Genomic DNA, 11,712 nt, shown 5'->3' with positions numbered 1-11,712 from the left:
CCCTCCACCCTGACTCTCTTGTGGTCTGATTTGAACAGTCAACAGCTTGTTCTAAAGCTATTTTGGGGTTGTTACTTATCAAGATAATATGCCTAAATTTTTTTTTAATCAGCCCACTTCTGAAACTTCTTGCACTGTCAAAGCTCCTTTATGTTGTATTTACTCTATAAACCAGATATTTGCATATTTACTGTGTGTTGTTTTGATACAAGTTAATAATAGTAATTGAGGGAATAAAAAAAACAAAACAAACAAACAAAAACCCAGCAGTTGCCCTGGCCAGATTACCAAAGGTGGGATTAACTAACAAAAAGCTACCATTGGAACCATTACACTTTGTGAATTTATTGTCATTCACTAAAATCTAACATCATAGAAAGACTCAAACATTCTTGCATATGATTCCGACAGAGTTTTTTCACAACTGACGAGGATTACTGAATTGTTGTTCTAATTTAGAAAATGCTAAATTATGGTAAAAGTTAGCTTTTCATATAATTTGTTGACAATGTTAAGATGCTGGCAAAAATACAGAAGACAGTGTTGTGGGACACTTGTTTTGTCTGAGCATGTTTGTCGTGTTAGAACAAAAGTGTCATATGCAGGATTGTAGCAAAGTCACTTGAGAGAAGGATTGAGGTAAAAGATAGTAGGAAGACTGCATTTGAGTTCCCGGTCCAGTTTTGTTAATGATCATTGGTGTGCCTTTAGATTTTTGTAAAGATTAAAAATTAAAAAGGTTAACTATACTTCTCTAGTTAACAAGTGGAGTGCCAACTATTAAAGCACTGTTTGAAATCCATCATTGTTAAAGTTTTTGGCATGCCAGACCACAAAAAAGCTTATCCAATACTTTGAAGTTATATCTATCCTTATAATAACTATACGTGCTTAACCATAATTTTAGCAGTTAGCACAGTAATAGGTATTCAGCTGGTGCTAAGTGAAAGTTTATTGAATGAAGTGTCATAGGGTGAGTCCCAAGTCCAAAGGGTAAGTCTGATCAAAGTTTAGCTTCAGTGATTAATGAATTCTATTCTTTTCTTCCTTCATTTCTTTTTTTTTCTTCTCCATTTCTTTTCTTTTTTCAAGCAGAGTCTCGTAACTTAAAGACTAGGTTGCCTGTTAACTTTTTATGTAGCCCATGCTGGCTTTAAACTCCTGATCCTTCCACTTCAGCCTCTCGGCTTGTGCTGGGAGTACAAGCATGTACCAGCACAATGAATCCTACTGTTCTTCAATTTTGTATTTTAACAAAACTTGGGATCAGTCAGAGAATGCAGTGAATGTTACATTGATAGTGGGTTTAAGTCTTGGCTCCACTGCACTTTAATTTTGTCTCCCTGGGAAAGCTGTTCCTTTAGGTGCTGCTGCTGCTTTGTCGCTGTCATTGTTGTCTTTGTCGTTGTCTTCTTCCTCTTCCACTCCTTTTCTCTTCTTTCTCCTCCTCGCCATTTAGCAGAAATGCTATTATTCTTGCTGTTCCCCCTCAATAAATAATTTTTTATAGAAAGAAATCAAAACCACTTTGTTAGTGTTTTAAAGTGTATCATCATCATTAAATAATTATAAAATAAGCCTGTGCAATAAACGCTCTAATTATGACTATGCAAAAGTAGTGGTGCTGAGCTCATACACAGAAAAAGCAATTCTTGTTAAGATGAAAGATTTGGTGAATGTAACAGATATCAGAGGAATCAAATGCCTGACATAGTGGCACTTGAGATGGCAAATCAGAAAGAGAAAGAGTTAGGTAAGGCCACCTCCGGGAGCAGGAAGGCTGAAGCAAAGAACTGGCGTAGGGAGAACCACAAATGCAGAATGCCTCCTGGGTGCTAGGTAACGATGATGTGGCTAACTTTCCGGGCACATGAATCTAGCTGGATGTTCATAGAAGATTCTGGAAAGCTACCAGACACCAGGTTAAAATCCTTTACTGCTTGGTTAATTCGTAATTGTACTCTAAGAAGTGGTCACTGTCACTTAGGCACTGTGCTTTACAGTTTACAACATGCTTTCCCATCCCTTTTCTCTTCCTTTCACAGGCCCTCTGAAACAACCCTGGATAAGTCATTGACTGAAGCCGCAGTGGTGATTCTCCTTATATAACGAAGGAAGTAGTGCAGAAAGAAGAGGCAGCAGCTTGGAGGCCAGGGATGGAGGATCAGGCCACACCTCAGAGCAGGCGGGCCAAGAAAACGCAGCAGCGGCCCTGGGCGGTGCTCTCCAGCTACCCGAGCCGCCGGTGCTGGACCGCTTCCTACTCACCCCTGCCTCCAAGACTGGCGTCCCGGGGCCGCCCTAGGAGGTACAACCCTCACTGGGCCGCGCCTCCCGCCAAGTCAGGCCACTTTGCCCACAGGAACAGACCCCAGGACCCTAGAGCCCAGGAGCTCTGAAGAAGCAGCCTCAGGCTCCCGGCCGCACAACCCTCTGGGAATTGTAGTTCCGGTCTCCGGAGGCACAGAGGTACGGGGCCCCTTCCAATCCCGAAGAGCCCCGCGCACAGATGGCTCGGCTGTCCTGGGCACGGGGCTTACTGGGAAAGAGAGTTCCAGCTCTCCTATGACATGGTCAGTGAGAGCAATGTGGACTACATTTCCCGACGTGCTTAGAGATGGGCAGGACCCGGAAGTGAGGGCGTGAGAGGCCTCTCTGGAAGTTGTCCCGGGTGTTCGCCGCTGGAGCTCCGGGTCGAGAGGACGAGGTGCCGCTGCCGCCGGCCCCGGAGCCCAGCCCTTTTCTAGCCCGGTCCAGTCCCAGCAGCCACCTCCTGACCCCGCCGTCGACCCCATCGTTACCATGAATCCTGCCGTCTTCCTGTCTTTACCAGACCTCAGATGCTCCTTGCTACTCCTGGTGAGTGTATGTGGGGATGACAAACCCTCCCTGACCGCCTCCCGCTCTTCGCGAGGGAGAACGGTGCAGCCCCTGGTTGCCTCGACTCTCCTCCGCTGGAGAGGCGTGCATCCCGGAGCACTGCCTTCACTTTCGCCGTTCTTTTGGCTTCTTAAGCCTGGGGTCCACGAGGCCTGCGAAACCACAGTCAGGGCTTGGAACCTGCAAATAGGAGAATTCGCCTTGGGGGAGTGATACGTGGGAGGTCACCGCTGAGGCCCCTGGAATTCGTTTTGAGTTTTGTGGACGTTGAGGACCTGCTTGAGGCACCAGAATCCTAAGGGACCAAGGATACATCTAATGTTTTCTCCTACACTGAGAAGGGTGTGAAGCCGACAGGTGTTGGGGTCGTGTGAATCTCTCTCTGGATCCTTGAAACAGAGGCAAAGCCCTCTGTTGTGGCTTCATGTGATTGGTTGGAAACCCGGAACTGGAGAGTGGTTTGGTGTCGACTGGGAGAATAGGAATTTGAAAAGGTGGAGTGTGTGATTATCTGACAGGCTCTGCTAGGTCCTCCTGCAAGCACTGTTGCAACCTATACTCCCTAGAAGCATACATCAATCTTTGTCAGTGCTCTGGACTTGAGAATAACCAGCTCTTCTACATACCTAGGTGCTCGGTGCTTCTCAGCCTGCACGACATCATCCCATCTTAGAAAAGAATCTTTCCCCAGGGCTTCATCTGAAGTCTGTCTTGAGTATGAGACTTACTTGGCCTCTTCTTAAGGTCAAATTGAGACAAAAACGGAAGGTCTAACTCTATATGTGAACATGAGAAAAGTTTAATGGGGCTGTTATGACAGTATTTGAGAACACTTGAATTGTGGTAGATTCTTAGAAAGCTAAGATTAGAATCATTGAATATAAATTACTTTCTTCACAGCTTAAGAATAATAATTAACTTGCAAGAAGCTGTGTAGTTGGTTACAGGCAAAACTGAGTCTAGAAATAGATTTCTTAATTTGTAGTGTGTATTCCCCCGTATCACATTCAAAGTTTAAAGTCTGTGCTTAAAATACTTTTCATTCTCATTATGACTTGAAAGCCATTTTTTAAAAGCTATATATAATACTCTTTTATTTCAAAATAAAATGGTGTAAACTAAATGAAATGAAAATACTTCTGAAGGCTACAGTTGTGTATAAACGAGGCCACATATGTCTTCTTAGCACTTGAAAGTATACAGCAGTAAATTACTTCTATATAGGGTCTCTCTCTCTCTCTCTCTCTCTCTCTCTCTCTCTCTCTCTCATTATGTACTGTGGCACCTTCTAGAACTGTTGCAATAGCCATATACTTCTTAAGGACACTAATTATTAATCTTTTCCTAAAGACTAAAGCATTAAAAAGAGTTGTCAGTTAGAAATTATTTTTAGGTGACTGAGAAGTTCAAAGATCAAAATTCTTAAGAAATTGAAACGTTAAAAGATTTGAGTAGGAAAATGTCGACAGAGCTAAGTTTAAGAATGAGAACATTTATTTTGAAATAATGCATACTTTTTTCTAGAGAATTTACCAATCCTGTTAAATATCTAAGTGAAGATTTCTTCTCAAATAAAGTCTACATTTTCCTAAAGTTTAGTTAAAAACCTATTGTATATTTATCTCCCTAAGCCAAGGTAGACGATAGGACTAGAAGAAGCATAGAAGCCATTTTAGGGAACTTCTGTGAAGATTAATGGTCTGGAAAGCAAAGCCTCAGAAAAGTTCTCAGAAACCAGAAGTACAAGTCAAATCAGATTCAATCTGAACACAGTATTTGCTTACTTAGTTCTAATAATTTTAAACTAGTTTAGCAAATACTCAGAGAACATTGGTCTAATCTCAGCACTGTGTAGCTTGTCTGACTACTAATTCAGTCACAGTGACGGAACCTGTCTAATGAATAATCCTCTGGGTTCCCTTCAGGCTTCAACGGGATGCCTTTCCCAGGGAGACATAGAAAACTCCAGTTCCCATTTAGCTTAGGTCATCATTTTCCCCTTAAGTGGTTGGCTCTGAACATCCATATGTCCTTTTACCATTGTAAGAAGCACTCTGCACCTCAGTTTTAAAGAGCTACTAACACCTTAAATTCATAGGGGTCATAAAATAATAGCTGGAATTATAACACTAAATTTCAGGAGGCAGGTGACAAGTCTTTCCCTGATCTTGAAAGTATTCTAGGGGGAAAATATCACTCTATGCTTTAAAAGCCTTTCTGCATGGGCAGCTAACCACAGACACTCAGTGTGATGACTCTTCCATTAAGTGCTAATTGGCCCTTTTGTACTTTGTATCAGAGATAGGTTGATTGAGAACCGAAGAAGATTCTTTTCTGCTAAACTGTTTCCTAGCCATAGTCTCTCCATGCTGGTTGCATATAAGTTTTGAAAATGTGAGACAAGAGAGAGGTGGCTGAATCAGAATTGAGTTGTGTCAAATATCCTGAGTTAACTGAGCTTTCGAGATTTTCAACCCTTTATTCCAGCTGTTTTATTGAAAATGCCATCTCACTAATCTCTTGATTATTATGTTCAAGGATTCTAGGTTGTTACTGGCCCGGAAGTCCTGTGCTTCTATAAGTCAATACCTTTGTTATTGTTGCTTTTGGTTTACTTTTCTAAATGTATAGGAAGCCAAGAAAACATTACCTAGTTTAGGAAGCTAATGAGAAAGCTAAGTAAACACTTGGAGAATCTGCTGAATTTAATTTTTAAGATTTTTATAAGTGTCAGTTTTAGTTATTAATGTCAACAATAAAGGTGTTCAATCTTCAAAAAAAAATGCTATTGGAAGCACGTAATTAGGTTCATAGCAGGTGGGTTATTTATCCTTTTTATATTACCTTTCCCATATCCATGGATTACACTATGGGGCTGCTCTTTAAAATTAGTTGGGATAGTTTTAATAAAACACAGTTCAGTGGTATCCTGAATTCTGTCCCAATCACCAGAACAGACAAATAAGCAACAACACAAAGTTGCCTGGGCTATACACCAGTCATATCTCATAGAGTCCAGGCACGAGTTTAATTTCCCCCCAAAACACTACTGTGATACTTATAAATGCATTCAGATATTACTTGGTGTTTGAGTATTCCTAATTGTGTCTGTTTTTAAAAACTGATCCATCAAGTTGGAACCACATGAGTTCCACGCATGCTAGTTGGTTTATATGTCTCCTATGAAACTTTCGGATTCCTGAAATTGAGCCCAGGGCCCTAAGCGTCCTAAGCACATACTGCACCACTGAGCAGCCTCCAGCCTAGGATGTTTTAAGTCTGTAGCTTCCTCTCCCATATAATTTTTCCCGTGGTAATTTAGATATAGATATGGAACATCTCACATTCTTGGTATCACTAATTGTAGCCTCTTAATGTGGTTTTGATGTTTCTCCATTGTACTTATTAATAGAAATCTGTACTCAATTTTTGTGGTTTTTCAACCACAAAATGCTTAGTATGCATTGCTAAATTTGCCTATTTATCTTTCAAGTCAAGATTTTGAAAACTTAATATTTACTTCATAATCATATAAAACTTATGATCTTCAAAGCCAGACAAAATGTGTTAAGATAATTCTAAGTTTTGTCTGTCTCTTATGCTCCTATGAACCTCTTGATGTAAGAAGGCTTAGTATTTTTTTTTTTTTTACTTTTATGGCCATTTCTTTTTAAAAACTAATGTAAGTTATTTGCTTTTATGTCTATCTATGTGCTTTTCAGTTTGACTAAAACTATATATTATTCATACTTTTTCCTTTAAAATTATAAAAATACCTTTCCAGCTTCAAGTTTTATCTTACAGGTGTTGAGGTAGAATTGTTCTGCATTTGTGTGCATGTGCATGGGCGTGTGCATGTGCAATCAGGAGGTCAAAGAGACTTCACATATTGTCTAGCTTGGTTTTTGAGACAGCATCTCTCACTTGTTTGGAACTTACTAGTTACACTAGGCTAACTGACCACAGAATCCTAGTCTCCACCTTCCCAATACTGGGATTATAAAGTTGTGTTACCATGTCTGACTTTTAAACTTTAATTTAGCTTAAAGAATTTTTTAAATTAATCATTTTATTTGTTTACATTTCAAATGATATCCCCGTTCCTGGTTACCCCTCTGCAATCCCTCCATCCCCTCCCCCTCCCCTTTGCCTCTGTGAGGGTGTTCCACCTACTCATCCACTCCTGCTCAACCTGCACTTGAGCATCAAACCTCCACAGGACCAGTAGTTTAAAGAATTTTAATTTAATTACTTTATTTTTTGACAGTTTCATATATGTGTATGTATAGTATGTTCCAGTCATTTCTGTTGTTGTAAAAATATAAAAAAATAATAAAAGGTATGGTTGGCTTTTATCCCATTAGGTCCGGCACCATGGTACCCCAAGATATCTGCTAGATATCTTGGCAGAAACACATCCCAACTCCTGATGCAGTGGCCCAGTGTCTCCAGCCACCGCACACTTTCCTACACTCAAACCATCACATAAAAGAACACACAACACAATAATCTTTGACCCAATTGATAAGATATAATTGCCCACCTAAACATACAAAGCCCAGTACCATCCACCCCTTAAGAACATTTGTAACAACCTGTAAAGGTACAGCGCAGAATCTTAACGTCACCCACCATATTGTCCTGCCACAGCTTCTCTCTCTCCCTCTCCTCTCTTCCTTTCCGTTCCAGTCTCCTCCTCTTCCTTCAAACTTCTCTCCCACCCATCCTTCCTTCTCCTCCAATGACAGGCCTCCTTCTATCCTGTACCTGCCCCTCACCTGTATTTTACAAATTCAATGGGGAGAAGGTTCTGGTGAAGTCACCTGATTCCTGAGTAAGTTACTAGGCAGCTGTCCTTGGGGCAGTGGAATTAGTGTCAAAATACAGATAACTCCAGGGCAAACCATACATTGCTATCTAAATTATCCAATCCCATCTCCTGTCTTTTTTTCTGCTGAAATCCTTCTTCCCAAGAAATTTCAAATAAAATGCCTTTTAAAAAGTGTGTGTGTGTGTGTGTGTGTGTATGTGTGTGTGTGTGTGTGTGTGTGTGTGTGTGTGTGTGTGTGTGTGATATAGCTCACTGAGTTTAAGGTTGCTTGAATGAACTTGGGCTACTTTTTGATGGGTACACCACTAATGAAAATGATACTCCTTCCCTAGCGGTCATTAGCCACTAGTGGTCCCTCATGGGGCAGTGAAGCCTTCCCCAGCCCTGAGGGAATGCTGGTAGACTCTGCCTTGGGCAGGTTACCATGGCTGCAGTGAGTTCTTTAATTCTTGAGTTTGACATCTCTTCGTGGCATACCTAACCTTATTCTTCTGCTCCTACAATCCTTCCATCCCTCTTCCCCAATGTTTCCTGAGCTTTGGAGAGGACAATAGATGTCATATTTTAACATGTAGAACTGACTGCTACCCCACTATCATCTGTGATGGGTACGTAGACCAGCTATGAGCCTCTGCATTAACTGCTGCCTTCAGCTTTAAGGACCTTTTCTGAGGAGGGCTAGGAGCAGCGCAAAGCTATGGGTATAAACCAGAGTATCAGAACACAGTCTGGCATGTCCATTTAGTAAAACATTATTTTTTGGAGCTTACTCATTAGACTAAGCTGACTGGCTGGGGAGCCTATGACCTTCCCAGCCACTGGCTCTTGGCCAGGTTTACGATGCCAACACTTGACTTTTTATGGGGGTTTTGGGGATTGAACTTAGGTCCTTAACTGCTTGTGCTCCACTGTGTAGCGTTCTCAGATTACTGTTGTTTCTATTTTTTTCTGCTGTTACAAATAGTTCTGTAAACATTAGCTTATACATATACAGTTTGGATAGTGTGCCTTAGAGATAGATTCCTGGAAGTGAAGTGAGGTTGCCAGTGGTCAAAAGGAAATGGACAGTACTTGCAACTTTGTACATGCTGCTGGATGTCATGAATGCCAGCATTCTTGCCAACTGTGTAAAAGTTGGCTATGGTCTTCTCTGAATAGGCCTCAGAGTAGGTATTTCTCACTGGTATTTCATTTAACTTGTGCTTTTAATAGGTGTTTAATAGGTGTTTGAAGTTTTTCTTATTGTGTACGGATGATTTGCATATTCTTTCTGTGTGAAATGTCTTCCTACTATACAGTTAATGTTCTTCCAGTTCTCTATCACATGCACACACACACAAATATGCACACAGAGTGCACATGTGCATATGAGTACACAGACACTGACTCTTACATCTGGGTCAGACTGTATGGTGTACCTAAGGATAACAGGTGCTGAAATAGGGGCCAGAGAGATGGCTCAGCGGTTAAGAGCACTGACTGCCCTTCCAAAGGCCCTGAGTTCAATTCCCAGCAACCACATGGTGGCTCACAACCATCTATAAAGTGATCCAATGCCCTTTTCTGGTATGTCAGAAGACAGCTATAGTGTACTCATATAAGTAAAATAGATGAATCTTTAAAAAAAGGTGCTGAAATACACTTCTGAAAAATATAAATCTGAATTTAGTAATATGTCTGGTGGGCTAATATTTGTAAAAGCCTTAGAGAAGATATTCATTGCCACAGTTACAGAAAGCTTTGAAACAGTATGCCATGGTATTGAATACCTTTCTGGTAGCTCAGTCTTTAGATGTGCTGTGATTTATTTACTTCACCTTTTGTCAAGATACTTAGGTTATTGGTTATTTTGTTTTACAGAGTTTTAAAATGTACAAAAGGTATACATTGAAAGACATTCATTCCAAATCTCAAAATATAGCCTGTAACTGTATTTCATGGATCATGCAAATGTGTCAATTTAATAAGAGAAAAAATCTAATGTGAATTTACAATTCTTTGGTTATAAATGAAGTTGAATCTTTCACACACACCCACGTGTATGTGGGGGGCCAGAGGGTAGCTTAGTTGTCATTTCTCAGTCATCCACTTCTCTGTTTTTGAGGTAGGGTCTTCTCCCTGGCCTGAATCCTGCCAAGGAGGCTGGGCTGTCCCACAGTGAGCCAGGGTCCCTTTCGTCTTCACCTTCGCAGTGCAGGGATTGCTATCATGTGCTGTTTCTTTGTGGATTCTGGGGTTCATTCAGGTTCTCACTTCAATTTCTGAGCTGCCTCCCTAGCCCTGAATCTTTTCTGTTCATAGCATATACCCTTTTTTTAAAAACTCGATAACACTTCCAGTGATTCAAAATAAATGTTCCAACAAGCTGTAAAGAACAATTGAAGGTGTTTGTTCATGTGAAAAATGGATGTCAGGGCATCTACATGCAAGTCTCAGCTCTCCCATTTACTGAACACTATAATCTTGGATAAATAATATAAACAAAAAATGTAAGTCTGTAAGATAAACAGATTGGGTTTTATAATTCTGTAATTTTTATTTGTTGAACCTTGCTTTCAGAAAGGATAGTGTTCCCCTAATGGTAGACATTTGGTTTGTACTTTCCTAAAAAAACAAAAACAAAACAAAAAACTCTGCTAACTTTTTACTTAGCAAGTTATTCACCTGATTTTCTAGGTCGAGAAGAACATGCATAACCACAGATTTTCCAACATGGACTATCACTCTGCTGTTTCATCTAACCAAGGAAGTGATTAAAAGCACCTTTGTTAGTCTGTCTGCCTTTGATTCTGAAGAGAGAAACTGCCTTCATCCCAGGCTGTAGGAGCTCTGTTTACATCTTTCCATAGCATTGTCATCTGAGTGCCTGTTTGCCATTTGCTCTGAGAGAGATAAAGGTGCTTGAGATACATGCCCTGTTTTCAGGAAACCTGTGCTTCACTTAGAGAAAGGGGCTGTGTACACTTAGAATCCCAAAGCCAAGAGAGATGCCCAAGGTGATTGGTACAGGCAGGCCATAGACCTTGCTTCTCAGAAGTGTGGGTGAGTGTTGAGTGGTCTCACTTAAGGACTACTGAGTCAGAGCCTGCAGTGTAGGAGTGAGTGCACTTGAATGGCTTAAATGTGTGTTAAAGTTTGAGAGATACAGCTATAGACATCTATAACAAACAAACCATTTTTCAGTGGGAAATCTCCAGCTCACTGTGGAAGAAGAATTTGAGTATTATCTTGAAGTGGGAAATGCAAGAGGTAATTTTTAGTCTTCACTGTAGTAAAGAAAAGGGGTTGTGTCTTTTTAAAGCATAATTAATCTTTTATATGAATTGAGTACTTATGTGTTTTGTTGTTTTTCAAGAATTCTCGCTGTCTCTTTTCCTGACATGGTCAAACATCAGAATTGATCCTGAAGAAGCTAGCAATCCATTAACTGTTCATTATTAATTTAGAAAAAAAATGTAAGAACTCACGGTCTTCAGTGGATTTGAATGAGAGGTTCACATAGCTTCGTTCAAGAAGGAAAGGAAAGCCTGCCGCCTTGGCGGTTTTATGTAATGTTCTGGATCTGTCTTAGTTTTCTCTGTAAGGACTGGGAAAAAGCCTCAGTGCTTTGCAAGTCCTTGCTTACATTGTGGCAGAGAGCTCTTCAATTTCTCCAGCCAATGATTTTATCATCATGTAGAATTAATTACATATTTTAGTTGCTCTTAATTTTAAATGTTTAAGACAAGACTATAATAGAGAAAAAAAACATTGAAAAAGACCCAGGAAACTCCCTAGGAAGAACATTGTAGTGTTTGCTTTTTTAAAACTAAGTAAACTGGGCTTCCTGGTAAAATGCAAATGATTGTTCTTAGGATGATCATATACCAGAAGGAAACCTTTGATAATTGAACTTAAAGATTTTTAGAGAAATGTCTTTAGAAATCATAAGAGTTTTTGCCTTTTGGCTTTAGCATTAGTGTCTTATGTCACTTATAAGAAGTAACTAAAATGGCTGAAGT

At 40.3% G+C, this 11,712-nt stretch overlaps 2 protein-coding genes across 2 annotated transcripts in view; one reads left to right on the top strand and one right to left on the bottom strand.

The window, feature by feature from the left end:
* Positions 1 to 2,444, bottom strand: part of Invs (inversin) — a 139,528-nt gene extending 137,084 nt beyond the window's left edge. The window contains exon 1 of the mRNA XM_032904362.1: positions 2,269 to 2,444. The gene's annotated coding sequence lies outside the window, so the exon portion shown is untranslated. The remainder of the gene's footprint in view (positions 1 to 2,268) is intronic.
* A 187-nt stretch (positions 2,445 to 2,631) lies between these two features.
* Positions 2,632 to 11,712, top strand: part of Erp44 (endoplasmic reticulum protein 44) — an 88,477-nt gene continuing 79,396 nt past the window's right edge. The window contains exon 1 of the mRNA XM_032904352.1: positions 2,632 to 2,859. Within this exon, the coding sequence (XP_032760243.1) occupies positions 2,803 to 2,859 (57 nt within the window). The 5' untranslated portion in view covers positions 2,632 to 2,802. The remainder of the gene's footprint in view (positions 2,860 to 11,712) is intronic.

Source organism: Rattus rattus, chromosome 1 (genome assembly GCF_011064425.1).
Source record: "Rattus rattus isolate New Zealand chromosome 1, Rrattus_CSIRO_v1, whole genome shotgun sequence".
Lineage (NCBI taxonomy): Eukaryota > Metazoa > Chordata > Mammalia > Rodentia > Muridae > Rattus > Rattus rattus.
This window is presented reverse-complemented; position numbering and strand designations above follow the sequence as displayed.